Below are 21,628 nucleotides of genomic sequence, written 5' to 3' on the forward strand. Positions count from 1 at the left end.
CGGCACCCGGCGGGGGCTCCGCGCTCCCCCGACCCCCCATCTCCCCGCCGTTAATTATAATAATCCTGAGTACTAATAAATTATGCTAAGTCGCGGGGGGGGGCCGGCAGCGGGAGCCTGGGTTGAGTATGAATATGAATATGTAAAATGCTGTAATGATTACCTGCTGCTGCAGCCGCCGCGGCTGAACTCTCATCTTGACTCGCTGCTCCTCCGTCCGCCATTTTGAATATTTTAACCAAAATCGCCCGGTCGATAAACCCTCCCTCGATCCCGCTCCCCTCCCCCCTCCTCTCCGCCCCCTCCTCGTTCCCGCCTCTCCCCCGGGTGCACGACAGGGGGCGCGCGAGGCCGGAGCTGCTGGCTGCCGGCCCCCTCAGAACAGCTCCACCCCCGCCTCGTGCGCGCTACGCACGCGCGCCAGTGCGGCTGCACCCTTGGGGAACTAAAGCGCCAGTCAACCCCTAGATTTTATTTTCGTGTCGGCTGTGCACATGCGCAATTTTCTCCTCGCGCCTTAAACACGTCTGGCGCATGCGTTCTCGCCTCTTAGCGCCCTTGGAAAGCTTATCCTGCCTGGGAAGTGTGACGTGTGGGGCGCTTGTGTGTTTACTACAGCTCATCCTTCTCCCACCGGGCTTTGCTTCGGCTTCCCTCGTGGCATGGTAAAAAAAGAAACACAGGGGGAAAAAAAAAAAAAAAAAAGGAACACAGAGGCCGAAATTTCTTTCTGGGGTTCGGTGCCGTGGACGCACTGACAACAATGGCGACGCCGCTCCCCGTTAGGTGACTTCCGGCCTTGTGCAGGTAGGGGCGGGAACGCGGCCCCCGGGAGCGGGACCGAGCACCTGCTGGGCTCGCGCGCGTCCCGCTCTGGATTTGAATCCCCACTAGGCCCCGCCCACGGCTCTCCGAGAGCAGCAGACCCGGCCCGGGCCCCGAGAGGGCAGCGTCCTGGGCTCCTTTAATTAGCTAGAACCGCATCTGCCCTACCGTTCGGGCGGGCTATCCAGGGCTGGGCATCCTGAGTCGCGATCTTCTACCCTTCGCTTCCCTGCCCTCGGCCGCAGCCCCCACACGCCGCGGACTCCCCCTGGCTCTCCTGTCTTTTAAAACCAGGCTTTTAAAACTCTGTGATCTAATAAATAAAAACATCGGCATCGGCAGTAGCATCACCGTGAATTTTACTTTGCTGTATTTCTCAGAGTTAGTAGGATAGTGGGGAAAGTTTCCGGCCTTAAATGTCTTTCTTTAGAAGTAGTCAAAATGTTGCTGAGATTTCGTAGTTTAAAAAAAAAAAAATTTCCTGGACAGAAACCCATGTCTAATTGTTTTACTAATTTCATTGTTAATCAAGTACCAAGATTTTCTTTAGTTTTAAAAGTAAAAAGAAAACCCATAGCAACGAAAAGTCTTTTGAAATTCAGACTTAGCCTATCCTCAAGGGAGATATGACTGAAGTTTAAATTGGATAAAATTGCAGGTTCTCGAGTGAAACTCAGCAGTTATTTTAACTGCCGAAATTTTCAACCGCGTAAGTATAAAGTTATTGTCAGTGACAGGCAAAGATTTGTGGTGAGATTGATTAATTTGTGGTAATTAAACTATAGGGCGTAGGTATGACTGTTTAAACCAAATAATTGGACCACCCTATAATCTAATAATTTCAAGCCACACCAACCAACACAGTTAAGGAAGTGCAAAATTTAATGATGTTACAATTCATCTGAAAATATGGCCTAAAGTATATCCACCAGCATTACTTATTATAGAGAGAGTTTCAGGATCATCAGTCTTATTTGAAGTAAAATTGAGCATATACCCCTGCTCTTAAGGACAACAAATTTGAAAACATCTCCACTAAGGACAAGAGCTCTCATGCCCTTACTAAAATTCCTATCTTGTATTTCATCTTAGTTTTGCTCTTTGGTTCAAAAAGTAAATTAATGGGGCTGGGGATTTAGCTCAGTGGCACAGCGCCAGCCTGGCAAGCACAAGGTCATGAATTCGATTCCTGTAAGACATCAACATATGTATCGTAGTCATCTTTACTATTTCATTTCCGTAAAACAAAATGTTCATGAAATGAATTTTTATTTAAGGATAATTTTGAGAGGAAAAAATTTTTAAAATAAGTCAATATTTCGTTTCTCTCAATGAAAACATTGGTTTCCAACTATGTTCCCGGTGCCTAGTACAACTCCTGGGCTTAGAAGATGTTCATAAATTTTTGTTGAAGAAAAAATAGTGAAAAACAGTTATGCAAGGATTTTTTAAACTGGTGAAGTCATTTATTCAACAAAAATTTATGAACACCTACATTCTTATTCTAAAGTTCACATCCTAGTGAACTTTACTAGGTGCTAAGTATAACAAAGTGTTTTGACACTGACCTCAGCAAACTCATATGTATGAATTTTTTTCAAATCTTTAAAACCCCTTGGAAGGTAGAGGGACTGTTTATCCCAGTTTTCCAGGATAAGAAAATTGAGGCATAGAGATGTCAAATAACTTGCCCAGTGCCACAGCACTATTAAATGGTAAAGCTGGAATTCAAACACAGGCAAGGAATGGTATTCTAAACCATTGTACTATTCTGTTTGCTGTGGATTAGACAAAATCTTAAAGGCCTACATAGTTTAATGGAGAGAGGAAACATTAACAAATAATGTCCTTGTAGATAATCTCATCAAAGTAAAAATTATACATAGATGAGAACTTATGTTCACACAAAAACATTACACAAATAGCAACTGTACTATAATAGCAAAACACTAGAAATGATCCAAATGTCCTTCAACGGGTGAATAAATAAAACTGGTACACTTATACCATGGAATACTACTCAGCAAAAAAATGGGAATAAACTGTTAGCAGATGCAACAACTTCAGTTAATCTCAAAGGTTCGCCGAGTGAAAGAAGCCAATTTCAAAAGGTTACGTACTGTGTAGTTCCATCCGTACAATATGAATGAAATCACAAAGCTATAGTGGTGGAAACTGGTAAAGGTAGTGGTAGGGGAAGGTGTAACTATAGTGTAAGGAATAGGCATGAGGGTAGCTAGAGTTGTTGTGTATCCTGATGGTGGTAATAACACAAATCCATATAAAAAGTTAAGCACACACAGAGCAGAGAAGTAGAATTGAGGAGTGGTAGTTGATCTGCCTAGATATTACTGTGTCAGTGTGAATAATTTCATCTGTCTGGGAAAGGGCAACACACAAGGCTCCTTTGTAGCTAAGTGTGGCCAGATGACTAAATTTTGCCTATGGAATTTTAAGAAGTTACTGGGGACTGAAGGATATAGCTCAGTACTAGAGGTAGTGAGGGGTGTAGCTCACATATGTAAGGCCTTAGGTTTGGTCCCCAGCCCCCAGGGGAAAAAATGGAATTGTTGGATAGGATTTCTGAGAGATGTCTTAGAAAAGGCAAGGGTTCTGCAACATCCTTTTGTTAAAGATTGGAGAATCCAGACTCTGGGAAATATATTTTAATGATTGTAATTACCTTGGGTGAGTAAATTAAAAATTAACACTTTTTATAAACATCTCAACGTTTTACCTGTTAATAAAGATTAACATTCTAATATAAGCCTACGGACACATTTAGTGGCTAATTTCACAGCAGAGATTTTCAAACCATGCTCCATGCAGTTCTCATGGTTGGTTTAAAAGTAACATAGAGGCCAGCTGTGATGGTGCACACCTATAATCCAGCACTCATGAGGCTGAGGTAGGAAGATCACTGTGAGTTCCAGGCCAACCTGGGCTACATAGTTCAGGGCCAGCCTGAATTACATAGTGAGACCCTGTCTCAAAAAAAAAAGGAAAACAAGCTAACTCCTCCCCAGCCAGTGGAATTAAAGAAGAAATTTTGTTTGAAAACATGGTATCACTGCTGTAAAAGGGTGTGTGTGTGTGAAATTTACTGTCCTGAAAGACTCAGACAAGATATTTCATTGCTTGAAGATGCATCTACTGTGGATACATCATTGAAGAAACAGTAACTTTAAAAAGTTTTGAAGAGCTGAGTGGTAGAGTATTTGCATAGCATGCACAAAGCCCTGAGTTTAATGCCCAGTACTCAAAAATGTTTCTAGATAAAATGATCATCACCATTGGATGTGAAGCACTGAGGCCTTGATCTCTGTTTTGTCCACATGTACAGAATACCCCGAAGATTTTCCAAGAAGACTTTTATCAACTGATTTTTTTTTTTTTTGTACTGGGAATAGAACTCAGGACCTTGCGCTTGCCAGGCAGTTGTTTGTGCCACTGAGCTATATCCCCAGCCCCCTCCAAGAAGATTTTTAATAGATGCTGCCTCTGATATTTCCATAGTTCTCCTTGAGTAGAAAGGAGAAATAGTGACAAGGCTTTCTATTAAATTAATGATTGTATCTTGGTCACATGTCTTAACATTCATAAAAGGATGACATACCTACTGATACCTACTGAATGTGACTGACTGCTGCAATTTATATTCTACCCTCACATACAGTATAGAATAGTTCTACTGAGAGAATGTACAGTGAAATCTTTACAATTCAATACTCATCAAAAAGCTCAATACGTTTCTGGAGAGCTGTCTGTTAGTTACATAACCATTTCCCACCTCTCATTCAGGATCAGCAAGTACATAACATTGCTTTTGCTACTATCCTTTTTAAGCCCCCTGGCCAATTTTAATCCATAACCCTTCCTTGTGCTAACCCTAGACTTGTGCTCTAACATGATTCTTTACCACCGGTGCTTCAGGCAGCCGTTGGGATCTCATCAGCATTGGCATGCAGCATGAAATCCATTTGCTATTTCACCTCTAGATACTCTTAAAAGCCAAACTGTCAGAAAGCCATGGACTTGAAATTCATCATTTTGTCCCCTAGTAATATTCTTTCCTAGAATTGTGCTTTGGACTTATGTCATCAGCCTACATTAAAATCATAAAAAGAAAAAGCTCTTAGAAACCTATCATATTTATGCAGAAATGTTTTTGGAGTGTTTTTTTTTCTTTCTTTCTGAGAGTTTTTCTTAACATTTGAAGGACAAGAGTTAAGTAACGTGTCCTAAATTCACACAGGAAGGGACAGGATCTGAACTAGAGATTGCTTGATTGCATATTCTCTCTGCCTTTCCTCACTGGTCCTTAGATCTGCTCGCTGCCTTGGCTGCCAGCTGCCTCCCCAACCTTCCTCCTCCTGCATCTACACCTTCAGTCCTTCACTTTGTTTCCTGCATTGAGATGCTTATTTTTCCCTTTTATTGATTCCATCTCTGCCCTTCCTATTTTTTCTTGGCTCTTCCTATCCTGTTTCGTAAGTTTTTTTCTAAACTCTCCCTACATTTACTTATCAACTCACTAAAGTATGACATCTGCTGTAATCATTTTCCTGAAATTACTTTGTTGGAAGTCACTGATGACCTCCTAATAGCCAATTGTGATGACATGTACACTCTTCATCTTGGGCTATCTCTCGCGTTTTGATGTTGATCATTCCTTCTTTCTTAAAACCATCTCTGCTTCTGGCTTCAATGACAAATTACTCTCCAATTTCTCCTCTTATCTCTCTAACCCATATCTTGATTTTCTTCACTGGATTCTCTTCTTCTCATCTAATATAGTTATTCTCCAAGGACCTGCCCTGTCCCTCTCTTCAAGTAAGCCTGTTTGGTATCATTATCTATCCTCATAATTTTAACTGTTATCTCTCTGAAGATGACCCCTTAATATACACCTTCAGCCCTAATCTGTCCTCTGATTGTCAAAGACTGTTATATCAGTCTGTTTCACTAGAGTATAAATTATACACAGTCTGGGCTGTATGTTCTTCAATATTTTTTGGTATCTTTTCATTCTTAATGTTATAGTACAAGACCCACACATAGTTTATGGTAACATTTAAAAATTTTTTTCTTGTATACTTTCATCTATGTTTCAGTGATTATCCAATGCCATGTAAAAAAGTTTCATGTACTCACAAGCATCAGTTGAATACCTGTACTTGAGATTTCCTTAGGCAAAACATTTCCTTTGGATTTTTGGAACATCCTGGGATTATTAGTACACATTTAAGTCAGCCTTTTAATCTTCCAAGCCAACATCTATAACTCTGTATCTTATCCACTCTAAGATGCACATTTTTTTCACATTTTAGTATCTGTCAATGAACTCAAGATGCATCCTACAAGAAGTCTGATAAGGAAATATTGTGTCAGAGTTTAATTGGCAGCATTTTAATGGTACATAAAATAATGGTACATCTTACAATCAATGACATTTTAAATTTTATGAAGTATTATACTGAGAGTTAAGGTTTAGAAACATTCAACTAGATTTTACTAAGAAATGTAACTTTATACTGAGATTTTTAGGGCAAGAAAATATTTTTTTAATTTTTATTTTTATTAGTACATGTTTGCAGTACATAATGATTACAGTCATTGTGGAGATTTCATACATATACATAATACATCTTATTCCTTTTTACGTCCTTCTCCCCTCACCCCTTCTTCCCTCCTTCTCTTGGCCCAAGAAAAGATATTTTTAAGGGCTTTTCAATAGTAAGGGTTAAGAGTAAAGGAAAAGGATTTTTATTGGCAGAGTAGGTTCACAAATCCAAACATTTCTTCTCCAAATACACAGCAATGATACATAAAACATAAAAAGAGAACAAAAAGGAAACAGGCTGAGAAGGAATAATAATTTCCATGAACCAGAAAGAACACATAGATGTCAACAATGAGTGAGTCACTGATCTCGACCTCTTGGACTGTACCCTGGAAGCAGGCAATAATGCCTGTGATTTAGCACCACTGAAAGGAAGTACCAGAACTGTCACTGGATAGAGTTCAAGGAGGTCCTTTTGAAGAGGAGATGGGGACTTCAACTCATTCTGGACAGGCTCTCGACCTAGGACACAGGAAAGAATTTTGGATACATCAGTAAGAGGCATGGGAGTTAGAAAGTAAGGAAAAAACAAAAAAGAGTAAGAGAAAATGGGGAAGGGACTTCAGCTTAAGGATCTGAAGGGTCATAGCTCTGATGGAGAAGATCTGACTGGTCAACCAAAGGAAGGGTTCAGCTTTTATAGGGTTTCCAGTTTGACTAGATTATGATTGATCTTTATCTTGGTTCTGGTTTTGTAGCTCTGAAGAAGTCATTTTGGTCTGAGAAGGCAAGCCAGGTTTCCATGACTTGATTGTTTCTCTTTGGAGCACAGTCTCAGTTTTGCAGAGGCTGTGCTGGAATTGAGGTGATTGAACGTTTAGGACAATTACCGAAGAATTTTTTCATGGCCATTTCAAGGGGGGGTTGGAGCAAGATGTAAATGCCGATGGTGCTGTATGTTCTTGTAAATCTCTTATCTTGGTGCCTTTGGACTTGAAGTGGAATGAGATAGGTTATGTAAATTTAGAGCTAATCAACCTTGTATATATTATCAGTTTTTAGACATTTCTTAAATGATTTTTAAAAAAATTTATTAGCACATATTTGCACTATGTAATGATTACAGTCATCATGGAGAGTTGGTATGTGTTCATAACCCACCTTACATCTTTTTTCATCACCTTCCCCTCCCCACCTCCAGACACCTCTTGGTCTCCTTCCCTTTTGCAAAAGATCTCTGTTTCCTCTTATCTTTTATTTTGTTCTTTAATGTGTTTATATTGCAGGTTTCTCACATAAGAGAGGTCACGTGATATTTGAGCTTATGTGTCTAATTTATTTCACTTAACATTATGGTCTCACAGTCATTTTCCTACAAATGACTCAAGTCTTGGGGAAAGTAGTACTCCCCTGGGTATAAATACCAGATTTCCTTTATCCAGTCATCAGTTTTATTGTTTTTTAGACAAACATTTTTTAAATGATTGATGTGGTTATATGTAGGTCCAAAGTTTTAAGGTAATATAAGAGACAATGAAAGCAGAGATGCCAATTGGACATTTCGTTACCAATTGGGCATCTGAAGACCCAAGCAGAAAGGCCTCCCCCTTTTCCAAAAGCAGCTTTTAAGTCCTTGATTGTCTGAGAAGAAAACACAAATCATACTTTTAATAAGTAGTAGGTTAAGGGCCTGGGGGTTCTCTCTCTTTCTTCCTTTCTCTCTCTCCTTTTCTCTCTTTTCTGTCTTTTCTCTCTCCCTCTCCCTCTCCCTTCCTTCCTGCCTCCCCCCTCTCCTAATTCCCCACAGTTTTATTTTCTTATCTAGTTTATTCTTGGAAATGTTATAGAGAAAGCATCCTGGCTATAATTATGCACCGGGTTTTTGAAGTGGATAAGATTGTTTGGGAGAATGAGGGGATAGGGAAGAACATCTACCATACTTTGGGTAACAGGTCTTGACTTCATGCTCAGAGTGCTTAATGCACCTGAATTTTGTCTCTGTGGTGGTTTCTGACTGCCCGAGAACCGAGCTCTGGGTTTGAAAATTCCTGCCTCCACAGCACATGTACACACTCTCACACATACTTTTTTTTAATTGGTGGGTTCTCTATTATTTCATTAATTTTAATGGTTATACCTTCATAAGTTAAAAATCAAAAGCACAGTATTTTGCAATAGAGAGAAGTCTTATATTTACCCCTCTGCCACTTCCCCTCCTCTTTAGGAAATCATTTTTATCATTTTACTGTGTATCCTTCCAATCTCTTCTTGTACTTTTCTCCTTGCAAAATAATCAATGGTGTTAGTGCTTCCAAATTGAGCCCAACATATGTATACCATTATATGATCAGCTGTGTCTGGACATATCTAGTGAGGTGAGATAAACCAACAGAAATATGTTTGCTGAAGAACTAAGGAATCTTCTGAGAAAAAAACTGGCTGAAATGAACCTGATATTGCCAGCTTGAGCAGGCATCCAAGTCCACCTTGGTCTTGCAAGAGTATAGTTGACTAAAACTTGAGCATTGTTACCCTTGTTTAGATTGAACTTCCAGCCAGATCTCCACGTGCACTTAACTATGCAGTCCTGTATAGAGGTAGCTCTCGTAGCAGGGTTGGTATGTAAAACACCTAACATCCAGAGTGGTGTGGGCATTGGTAGACATAACATGCCACCTGTGTCCTGCACCAGAGAATACCTGCTGAATTTTAGCCCTGTCTATAAAGAACATTTCTTGGAATTTTCTGTGGGACATTGGAGCTTTGATTCTTCTCTGACAGAGTTTAATACACAAAGGAAAGAGAGAACACTGTCCCATTCCAGCAAAACAACTGTAGTGCATTGAGAGGATGGACCATCTATAGCAATCAGTAGCAACAGTGCGGGGGAGAGAAGCTTAAGTAAGCAAAAGGGTATTCAGTGAAAATGTTACGGATAACTGGTCAGGCTTATTTGAGGAGGGAATAGATTTATAGCAATGGTGAGCTGCTAAAACTCAAATTAGTCTTGTGCTGCCTCTCCCTTCATGTTTAACATCATGCAGAGGATGCAAATGCCCCTTATTTTAGGGTCCTACCTGGGAAGATGGGGATCATGACGCTTTCTCAGTATTCCCTGTGTTACATGTTGTGCTAGGATCACATGAGATGCCCTCAAGATCTCACTGGAAAAATCCACAGAGACCAATCCTGCATTGGTGGGCAAGGCAAGAGCCAGGGACACAAGAGCCACCCAAGTCAACATTTTGAGCACAAATAATAATAGAAACCTACACTTGATCTTAGCCAAAAGGCCGAGAAGCGATAATAATAGAAACCTAAATGAGCTATTTATTGGGTTTCTGCTCTTTTATTCTCATATATATCATTTCAGAGACAAATACAAGTTCTTCTCCAAAGACAGTTTCAGTCAATAGAGCAGGCAACAGTGTAGGCTAGGTGTACACTGGGAAGTGCACACAACTCAAAAGACTTTAAAGCCAGTGACTTATAATTCAGACACCAGTTGTTCCAAGCCAGCATGGTGAAGGAGAGAGAAGTCTTGGGCAACCACTAGCTTTCTATTTGGGTGGCTGAGAGTCTCTTATAAGAACAAGAACTAAGAGAGCTGGAAATGAAGGCCAGCAGGCTATAGGGCCACTATTCCTCAACAGAGGGGATGGAGTGGAGATATGTACTAAATGTATCTTATCTCATTTAAGGCTTACACCATCCTTGAAAAGAATGATGGTCAGGGGGACTAAGGTTCAGAGAGATTCGGTAACTTGGCAAAAATCACTTAGGCACCAAAATTTGAATGCAGAACAACTGCCATCAGCTTTTCTCACTAAGGCAAGTTGCCCCAACTCAGGAGAGAGAAAATTTAGTATTTCTCATTGCCAAGTAGTTCTCTTTGCTATTTACTTTCTCATCTATTTCATATTATGATAATGTTTTCCTGGAATTGGATGATATAATACTAGAAATTGAAGATGTTTATTCGCTACAAAGATTACATATGCAGGCTTCCTGTCATAATCAAGGGAAATTGCTCACATCATTTATGATTTCCAGTCTTTCTGAATATGATAATGCTTTTTTTAGGAATCCAACTGTACTAAGCTTGCTGATCTTCCAAAAGAAAGCAGGCTAGGGTGGGAGGGACAGTGATATACCCTTTTGATACTTATTGAGTCTGGAATCCACCTTAAATTAGTTTGCTGGGAAGTATTGTATGTGATGAATGAGATAGTATTTAAATGATGCTGTGGGTGTTTTCTTTTGTAATAAAGCAAATCACTCTAATGAAACTTTTGTTTCATTTCTTCATACAAAATTCATGTTTCAATTCCATCTAAGCCCTAAAACTTTAAATTTCCATAACAAGTTTTATATATTATTAAATTTTATATACCACCACAATATGCTTTTAAAACTGATTACACAGTCTAATTAATTCAGAATATTAACTACAATTTCCATGAAATGAATAAGATAATGTTGATGGGAGTAAGACGAAGAGCTGTGGTCATCTCTTTGCCTCTCCCCAGCGTCCCAATTATATGTATACTAAACACCAGTTCTCTGGAAATTCCTCATCCAGTAACTTCAATTTGGGAGAACAAAGCCAAATCAGAGGTTACTTTAAAATGCCTCCAAAAAGACAAAATAACTCTTAAAAACTTGTACTTCTCAGCCAAATCCTTCCAACCATCTGTCAAATATTAGATCCTCTTTCTTTTTTCTTTCTTTCTTCTCTTTTTTCTTCTTTTCTCCCTCCTTCCTTTCTTTTCTCCCTCTCTTCTTTCATTTTTTTATTTTGCTTTTAGCCAGAATTTTCACAAGTCGTATGATTTCTAAATCCAAAGCAGATAAAAATATCAAATTAGAAGTAGTATGTTACCTTATGAGGATAAGGTAAATTTCTCCTGAGAGAAGCAAGAAGTGTCTACTGACAGTCTAATGACAATGGAAGAAAGAAAACTGCACCAAGGGAGTACAAGACTTTAGAAAACAGCGGTTCTGGGACTGTTTATCTTAGAAGACACCCCTAGGTTTATCATCTGATCCTGAGGGTCCTACTGTATCATTATACAAAAAATAGTCAATGCTCATGATAACTTGGAGACATCCAGGAATGATTAAATCCATTTCCCCCCTCTGTTTAAGCAGGTACTGAATAGCCAGGCATGGTGGCACATGCCTGTAATCCTAGCACTGTGGGTGGCTGAGGCAGGAAGATTGCAAGTTGCCCAGCCTGGACAACTTAGTGACCTCATCACAAAATTAAAAAAAAAAAATGAAAATAAGGCTGAGGATGAATGTGGCTCAGTGAAAGGCCCTGAGTTCAATCCCCAATACAACAAAAGGATGAGGGAGTGAGGGAGTGAATGAATGAATGAATGAATGAAGTGGTTTTTGTAGTATAGTATGGCAGGTTTAACATTAGAAAGATTAAAATGTGTTAAATCTTAAAGGGCTCTTTCAATTATTTGGAAAATTGACTTAGAGTAGCACAGTTCCTCATGATATGAAATAGGTAATGGTGTTGTACATTATAATTGAAACTTCTTTTAAAAGAACCTGGAAACGGTGTTGATATCAAATACTTCAGATGTCTCAAGATGCCACTAACCTCTGGAAAAAAATGAGGTCAAATCCTTATCCATAATCCAAAATTTTCTATTCACAGCACACCATGACAGCAAGACATCAACACCCCCATTTGAAGCTTCCTTTCATGTTCCACTCTATTACAGAGTCATCTGTTGTCCCCGCCAGCCAGGAGAAGGCTGCCTCTTGGGACTATCACAGGCACAATCCCATTCACATACCAAAGATCTTGCCGTGCTGGCTGTCTACCTGAAATGGGGAGAAGAGTCCCATTACAAGTGTCAACATCCATCCCCTGGCCAAGAATCATCACTGCTTGTACCTCAAGTCCTGCCAAGTACTTACTGAAAACTATCCCTTCTGCCTGAAATTGTCCCTTCTCTCCCTTCAGGTTAGCCAGGGAACAGGCACAATTCTTAACTCTTTTCTGGGTATTCACCCCAAATGTCCCCAAATACTCCTCTCCAACGTGCACAGCAAGGAAAGCAGATTGCTGGGGCTGTCAGCTGATGGGTTCAGCAGACACACTTAACTAGAGTCTGGGCTGTCATGTACTCTAATGTGCATTTTGAAACCTTTAAATTCTTTTTAAAAAAAATCCAGCATTGTATGGAACAGTGGTTTTTAAAAATCCCACTTGTTTTAAAAAACTAAGTTTGCATTCTTTTCTGGAAAAGCATGCCTGTGGACTCTAGCCTCTCCCACTGTGATGGTTGATTGATTGTGTCAATTTGAGTAAGAGAAACTTAACTAAATCAACTCAGCAATTCCATACCCTAGGGAAGACCCACCCTAGGGCAGTTTGTCACCTGGATAGTATAAAGGGGAAATGAAGAAGGATGGATCTGCCTCTGTTTCTTCGGAGGCACTCCACTCTTTGCCTTCCTTTGGTCATCATTTCCTGGCTTCCAGCATAGACTTTTTGGCTTCCAGCTCTTCAGCCTTCCATTACAGACCCACTGGTTTCCTGATATGGACTCGCACAGGACATTGCAATGAGCTCCACACCTTGCACTGAATCCTTCGGTCTCCAGTATGCAGACAGACCCTGTGCACTCTTCCTCATCTGACTCTGTAGGTGGCCATTGCAAGCCAACCTTATAAATTCTGATATATTTGTATATCTTGAGTTATATCTGTTTCTGTAAACACTGACTAATACACTCACCCTCTGGCAGTCCTCATTTTATCTCCACAGGATATTTATCTTACAGGATTCGGGGCTAGTTCAGGACTATGTGCAACCCAGGAAGAGAGCCAGTCTGGACATCACTATAAAGAAGCTGCTCACTCGGTGCCACTGTGGAAACTCATCTACTGCAGAATCTCTCTCGAACATCCTGTTTACTGAACACTTTTCTTTTAGGACTTGATGAAGGCAGCAAATGGATTAATAGAGAATAGCTTGACCATCATCATGGCAGAAATCCTATATAGTTTTCTAAACAACTTCACAATTATGTATACCAACCAAAAATAATGTTAAGCAGTTGCTGTAGAATAATTCTATCATTCACTCTCTGGAATGTCCCAAGCTGTGACTAAAAGGAGAATTTTTATCTTGACCATGTCTGGATCCTCCTTGTAATCTCATAGACCCATGTCCCAGGGAAAAAGTAGGAATTTCTCACTGTGATTTTAATTGACATCTCCCTCATCACTTGCAAGATTATCTAACTTCCTACTGATTTCTAGAGTGCTTTATATGCAAACCTTTGTTGGCTAACTAGATATAGATGCCATGAAGCCACCTAATCCTGGGTTTTTCTTTGATGAGATTTTAAAAATTATTAATTCAATTTCTTTCCTCAATATTGGTCTCTTAGATTTTCTATTTTGTCTGGATTCATTCTAGTCATGTTGTATGTTTTAGAGAATTAATCAATTTACTCTAGGTTAACCAAGTTTTTGGCATGTGAATGTTAATAGTAGTATCATAATCATTTGTATTTCTTTGGTACCACTTGTAAAATCTCCTTGTTTTGGTAATTTTATTTCAGTATTCTTTTTTTTTTTTTTTTTTTTTTTTAGTTTTGGTAAGAGATTTGTCCATTTTATTATTTTTTCAAAGAACCAGCTCTTAATTTCGTTGATCTTTTCCATTGTCTTTCTACTTTCTATTTTACTTATTTCTACTCTGATCTTGTTCCTTCTACTAATTTTGGTCTTTTTTTCTTTGCCTAATTCATTGAAGTACAACATTAAGTTGTTTATTTGAGGCCATTCTTCTTTTTTGATGTGTATGTTTATTGCTATAACTTCTATCTTAGAATTGTTTTTTAGTATGCTTTTTTGTGTTTCTACTTTTATGTGCCTCCAGATATTTGAAAATTCTTTTTTTAATTTCTTCTTTGGTCCATTGGTTGTTCAGGAGCATATTGTTTAAGTTCCATCCTTTATGAATGTTCTAAAAATTTTTCCAATTATTGATGTGTAATTATATTCTATTACAGTCAAAGAATATATTTGAAATGATTTTATTCTTTGCATATTTGTTAAGACTTTTTTGTGACCTAACCTATTCTTTATCCCAGATAATGTTTTGTGCACTTGAGAATAATATGTAGTCTGTCTATTACTGTTTGATGGAATGGGCATGTTCATGAGTCTGTTCATTCATGGAGACAACAGCTTTGAATTCACCTACAGAAGCAGCAACAGTCAAGACAGCACAGTGAGCCTGAAATGTGCCTGCAATCATGTTTTTGGTAAAGTCACATGACAGTGACATAAAACTTGCTGGTCTGAAATTTCCACAGGGAGATGTCAATGGTCATATCATGTTCATGACAGCTTTCAGTTTATCCAAGATCCAAGAACTTGAAGGAAACTTTTCCCATCTCAGCAGTCTCTTTCTCAAATTTTTGAATAGTTCTTTTGTCAATCCCATTACATTTGTGGATAGTCTGGCCAGCAGTGGTGGACTTGCCTGAATGTACATGTCCGGTGATGACAAAGTTGATATGAGTCTTTTCCTGCTTTGGTTTTTATTTAGTGGTGGTTTTTATGACATCTATTTACTTGTAGCAAACCCATTGTGGAAAAAAAAAAAGCAGGCAGTATTTTTTAAAATAGGCTTTCTATCCCTTTGTCTCTCTCCATTGAGTACTTCCATCATTTGTATTCATCAGTTCATTAATTTTGTCTGAAATTAAAACTCTATGGAATTTTTCAGTTCTGCTATTGTACAGTTCAGCTTCAGGATTTCTGTTTAATTCTTTTTTATGGTTTTTATTTCTTTGCCAAACTTCTAATTTGATCATTCATTGTTTTCTTAATTTCATTTAGTTGTCTATCTGTATTTTCTTGCATTTTATTGTTTCTTTAAAATGATTAGTTTGAATCCTTTTTCAAGAAATTTATGTATCTCTATTTCTTTAGGGTCAGTTAGTGGAGCTTTATGAGTTTCTCTTGGTGGCATGGCATTTGCCTAATTCATTGTTATCCTTGTAGCCTTGCACTGCTGTCTGTGCATTTGAAAGAAGAAGTCACTCTTTCAGTCTTTAAAGACTGTTTTCCGCAAGTTAAAGTTTCTTTCTGTTAGGTCTTTCAGATTGCCTCTGGAGTCACGGTCAAATACAATTGGATCCAGCTCATATGGGTGATGCTAGTTCTACAGTGGAGATCACAGTTGGCAGGCCTATTCTCAGGGGCTCTAGTAGTTCATGGGTGGGTTAGACTGTCTGTAGGGCCTTGACCTGTGGAACTCGTGCTGGTATATGAACCTCACAGACATTGGACTTATTACCAGGTATACTGATAAGGTTTCCAGATCTCTAAAAGGGCTCCTGTTAGATCACTAAATGGGTTCCTGGGCTCACTGTACACCGATTGTTGCAGTGTGTGACTGTGGCAGCACAGGAGATGAAAGATTACTTGGAGATGAGACTCGGTCTCAACACTGAAAGGCTTAGAGGGGCTATCTCAGCTGAGAGCACACAGTGTTACAGAGACTCCCAGGAGTAACCCCAAAGCTGAGAACTCTCTGGCTTTTGTTTAAGTATCAGTGTAGGAGAAAAAACAGAAGAAAACCCTATGAGCAAGGAACTGTCTCAAGGCTAAGCACTCTTTTTGAGAAAGGAAAGGACAACAACCAGGCACAACATGCCTCATTAATCTAAACTTCTTATTCTTTAACCACTCCGTGTCTCACAAAGCCTGTGTGCTTTTTGTTCTACAGTTTAACTGTTCATTCCTCACTAAGTTCCCCATAGGCAATGATCAGAGCTAAGATAGGCTGGAACTGAGACAGGGAAATCACGTGACTGACTGGGCTCTGTCGCTTAATGCTACTGCCCAGAATCAAGAGAGTGTTTTACTACATATTTCTAGCAAGGGAAAACAACAAAATTCAAAGTAGGGTTTCTACTGAATGTGTATCATGATCATATCATCATAAAGTTGAAAAATCATAAGTTGAATTTTTATAGTTTGGGACCTGTAGGTAATAAACTTGGCATAGATGAGGTAGATAAATGAGGGATAGTAATGGGGCAAAGTAAAACTACTAAAATTTTAGTTTTAAAAGCAATTCTATCCCAACACTTAGGAAGTTGAGCCAGAAGGATTGCTGCAAGTTAGAGGCCAACCTAGGCTATGTAGTGAGGTCAAGGCCAATCTGTACTATAAAGCTGAGAGCCTGTCAAATACATACATACATACATACATAAATAAATAAATAAATAAATGCAATTCTAATTTTGGGGGGTGGAAGTAGAAGTATTCAAATTAAGCATTGAAAACCTTTAAATAAGGTACTCAGAGCATGGACAAAGATCACTCTGAAAAGTGTCACATACACATTATCAGAAGGATTTGCAAAAACCTCATCTACATGATCAAGTACTGTGTATGTATAATATGACAGTTTCAGATGTTAGCACAGAAATGGGAGAATGTTATTTTGAGTGATAACATTTTTTCTTATTAAATGTCACCCCACAGCATTAGCAGTTTTGAGTTATTGCTCCCTTAGAATTTCTAATTGTTTTAAGTAAAAATAAATGACAACATCTTATCTGATGAACAAGGCAATTCTCTTAGAGAGGATGTGAGCTCCAGCTATTTGTTTAGAAGGAACATGATGGTTTAAGTAAGTGCAGGTACTCATCTCTTGCACTAAAATATTGCTTCTGACTGTAAGTGTTTTCTAACTCTTCAGATTTATCAATCTTTTGATAAAATAAAAGTGAATCAAAAGTCCTGAAATGCTTGTCATAAGCTAGCTTTTCAGCCATAGGAACTAACACTTATAGAGAAGAGCTTATGAGTCTGGTTTTCCCTTTTTATTTTATACATTTAAAATTTTAACAACCCTAAAAGGAGTTTGTTTGTAGAACCCACTTTGTAGATGAGAAAACTGAGGCTCAGGAAAGCTGAGTGACTGGCAAGCACTGACACATTAAAAGGTAAAGCCAGGCTTCAACTCCAAGTGAGCGTGTCTCCCTGATGGAACTTCCTAGGCTCTTCAAGGTAGTCCTACCCTGTGCTTTGAAACTGCTTTCATTGTATATGCTTGCTTTAAGACTGCCAAGGGCCAACTCTTTTCACCCATGCTCTTAGAATAACAACTGTAGGTAGTATTGGCAAGATACAAATCACCATCAGCACCCCATGTAGTCTGAACACAATCTGTACCATTTTTCTTGAACAATAACACTAGATAATGTAATAGTAGTAACAATAATAACATCTTACATCAATGCAACATGGAACTGTTTACAAGGAACTTTCGTATATTATCTCCATATAGTTAGACCTGAAGTCATACAAGGATTTCCAATTTTAGTGCCAACTCAGATCAGTTGTGGCTGCCTGTACTGAAAAAGATTCTGTGCTGGGTGGGTGGCACACACCTTTAATCCCAGCACTCAGGAGGCTGAGGCAAGAGGATTGTCATGAGTTCAAGTCCAGCCTGCACTATACAGTGAGACTCTGTTTCAAAAAAAAAAAAGTTTCTGAGGATCATGGACAGGTCTATGATTGATTAGTCACGTCTGCCACAATAGAGTTAGGACTGATAACACATCTATCAAATATTTGCTATTTCTTAACTGGACTAAAAGCCTTTTAGTCTAGAAAGTTGGCTCTTTACTAATGCATAAATAGACCAAAACTTTCTTTTCTTCAATCTGTTATCACTGCTATTAAATGATAATATACACAGAGACAAGTTGCTACTCTGAAATTTGGTATTCAAAGGAAATAGAATTAATTATAAGGTTTTGAGCCCTATAATGTTTAATCTGAAACAAAATTGGATGTTTTCTCAGCAAAGTGCATGTAAAATTGCTATCACTTATGAAGAGTTGTACAGGAATGGCCTCCGGCAGGTAAGTACTATGATGTTTACATGTTACACAGATGAACTAAAGACATGCTGAGCTATCTTCTGCTGTGAGCTGTTACCAAGTTGATGATAATCTCTGGAAAGTGCAAGGAGCTCAGAATGCTATTTCAAAGACCAAGAACTTTTTGGATACTGCCAGTATGGTGTGAACATGACATACAACATCACATCAAACCTTCAGAAAGACACTGCAATAACTGTGACCTCTATTATGGTTAATTTAGAATCTCCAGCTTGCGATGAAAGAATAGTCAGCCTCTTGAAGAATTTTCTCGTGTATCTTGTATGCAAATCAGTATAGAAAGATAAGAGATGATTAATAGCTATGCATATGCAAATAATGGCACAAAATGATCTTTGAAAATGACAGCAAGACCCACCAGGTCGTTACAACTAATTCGGAGTAAAAATGGTTCTGGCTGCAAAACCACTGACTGCAATGAGATTTGGACAGAATAGTTAATACAGCGGAGGACTGTACTATCCCCAGTGTGGGTCAGAGGTTTGGACATTGTGGCCATATTCTCCTCTCTGGGCAATGTTATCTTTGAATACAAAGAACAAGAGGATAGATATTGTATAGTTAGCTGTGGCCATCAAAGGCCAAATAGCTTTTTCTTCCAGCTAGAGCGACCTGTCTGACTACACAATACCCAGACCCTGGGCAGTTGAGTGGCAAGATACCCCACCCCACTGCTTAGCCTGAGTCACCCCTGAGAGAGCAAACAGGGACTTCTTACAGCTTTACACACTGCCTTTGCTGGTTGTTTCCAAGGTGACAAAGTGTTCTGTCCTTTGCTGTAAATAAAGACAGGAGCAAAGGGATCCAGCCCTTTCCTCCCCTTCCATCAGCTTCTGTCAAGTTCAGTGGCATGCTTCTTGAGAGGGCATACGTGAAAAGCCCTGTTTCCCAGGCTCATGCTTTCCTTGGGATTTTTTTGTTTGTTTGTTTTAGGTGCACATGCAACTTGCTGTCAGTCATGGGGTCTTGTAGCTGGTGTTCAAAGCTCTCCAGTTCTCTCTACTACTTCACTTCAAAATATTTTCTCAGGAAAGGAATATATCCAAATAACTTTGAAGAGTGTATTATATGTTCCCAATTAGCTGCTGAACCTATCTGTGGTAGGATTATTTTTCCTAAAGCCACTGATGCCAGGGTAAGCCTGTGACAGGCTTTGACCAAACATATCCTCAGAGATAGTGACATATGCCATGTCTGAGCAAACGTTTGAGAGCCATTCTCCTCCTTCTGCCATTGTTCTTTCCTCCTCTGTCGTGAGGATGGTGCATCTTAGGATGGGGCTGCTTCTTCAGCCTGGGTCTCAGAATGAGTAAGACCCCAACTAACTGCTGCTGATGTAATGGTTTATATCTAGATTGTTCTGCAAAACCTCATTCACCCGTAGGTGGAGGTTTAGGGAGATAAATGTGATATTGAGAGCAGGTGGATCACTGAGGAAATGGCTTTGAAGGGTTGTGCTTCCTATGGCCATGAGCTGTTTCTCCTCTGCCATGCCCCTCTGCCATGCTGCCATGCCCTGGAGCTGGCCAACTATGGACTGAAATCTCTACAAAGTGTGAACCAAAATAAAGTTCTCCTCCTTTAATTTTCAGGTGTCAGTTATGTCTCAGTGACAAGAAAGTAACTAAAACAGATGACATGTAATAAGACTAAGGAGTAAAACTTCATACTGTACTCATAAACCCCTGAGATTTCCGGAGTGTTTGTTACCACAGGAGAACCTAGCAAAAAACAACTAATGAGATACTAGTAAACATGGGGCAGAGGAAATAAATGAGCAGATGGGCCAAGTGAGGTGGTGGAACACCTACACAGGTCTAAAGGGTGTCATAATCAGCTTCAAAGGATTATTGCCTTCCAGATATGCAGGTCCATTGCTCCCAACTTTCCCATTTTTAAGAGAATATCAGAAATCCAAATTGCCATGTGAATTCTACCAATTTTTGAATGAACAGGCCAAATAATAACTTCTACAGTGCAAGTCAGCCGTCAGGTTCCAGCTTGTAATCTCTGTTCTGTGCCAACCCTCTGTCATAATGAAGCGAATCCCTTCGTTATTCCCTCCTCCCTGCTGTTACCCATTCTGTGCCCATCTTCCTCCCATCTTTTGCCTAAAGTCCACTTGTTTAAGGCCTTTGTCAACTTCTCTTTCCTCTGTTTCCCCATCCAGAACATCCATTCCTAAACTTACGGTTTATGGTGTATTTAGCATCTTGCCTACCCATCTAATGTTATCTCCTATGCATACTTCACTCTTTGAGAGACTACAAGCCCAGTGAGGCAGCAGCCATAACTTATACATTTTTGGCATGCTTATTGCCTTGCAGACATAAAAGGCACAAAATTAATGTTTTCATACTGACAGCTTTTTGGTTTGGATGAACACCCGATAAAACTCAGAAGGACCTGGGTGTGGTGGCACATACATGTGACTCTAGCACAATGGAAGGCTGAGGTAAGATGAGCAAAAGTTTGAGCCCAGCCTGGACAACTTTGTGACTTAGTAAGACCTTGGCTCAAAATAAACTAAACAAAACAAAAAAAGGGCTGAAGCTGTAGGTCAGTGCAGAGGCCCTAGGTTCAATCCCCGGTATCTCTCTCTCTCTCTCTCTCTCTCTCTCTCTCTCTCTCTCTCTCTCTCACACACACACACACACACACACACACACACACCCTAAAAGCTTGGAGTCAGATTCTAGCCACTTAATTGCTTATTTTTTATCAAGATAGAGCTCAAGAGCAAATACAAACTCAGATTTGAAAACTGTGCCTATAAGCCTTGATAATACTTGGGCTTCTTTGTCATTTAGTTCTGTTCACTATGATACATACAATTAGGGAAATAATGTTAGAACTAATCCAATTCACATGGGATTGAGTTAAACTTTATGCTAGCCATCCTTCTAGGACCCCTGTCGTGACTTTTTTTGTGTCTCAACAATCAAAAGTTAAGGCATTCAATTGAGTTCTTAAGGAAGGGTATGTAATTTAAGCAGTTCAGACATCCCCTCAAGCACCATTTTAGAGATCTTGCTGCATGCCATCACCAGAGCAGTGTGTTTGATGAGTCTCAATATAAATTTGTTGAATGAACAAGTGAATTGATGAAGTGCTATAATACTGCATGTGTTACTTCTCCAATTCAAAAAGAATACCCAATTCCCATATCCCTATTCTCTTTTCATCTATATTGGATGAACCCTGATACTTTTGAAGTAATTGTATCCTAGTGATCTTATTAGTTTCTCTAAGAACCTAATTTAAATGCTAGGAATTT

General features: G+C 39.3%; 1 protein-coding gene across 3 annotated transcripts in view; it reads right to left on the bottom strand.

Annotated features, from left to right (window-relative positions):
• The window catches only part of Pou2f1 (POU class 2 homeobox 1), a 165,069-nt gene extending 161,342 nt beyond the window's left edge, over nucleotides 1-3,727 (bottom strand). The window contains exon 1 of one of the 3 annotated variants that reach the window (XM_005398232.2): nucleotides 164-3,727. In XM_005398232.2, coding sequence (XP_005398289.1) covers nucleotides 164-224 — 61 coding nt within the window. In that variant the 5' untranslated portion in view covers nucleotides 225-3,727. The remainder of the gene's footprint in view (nucleotides 1-163) is intronic. The other 2 variants (XM_005398227.2, XM_005398229.2) reach the window with 2 other exon arrangements.
• Between the last annotated feature and the right edge of the window lie 17,901 nt (nucleotides 3,728-21,628).

The sequence above is a fragment of the Chinchilla lanigera genome, unplaced genomic scaffold (assembly GCF_000276665.1).
Source record: "Chinchilla lanigera isolate Chin_1 unplaced genomic scaffold, ChiLan1.0 scaffold00061, whole genome shotgun sequence".
Classification (NCBI taxonomy): Eukaryota; Metazoa; Chordata; class Mammalia; order Rodentia; family Chinchillidae; genus Chinchilla; species Chinchilla lanigera.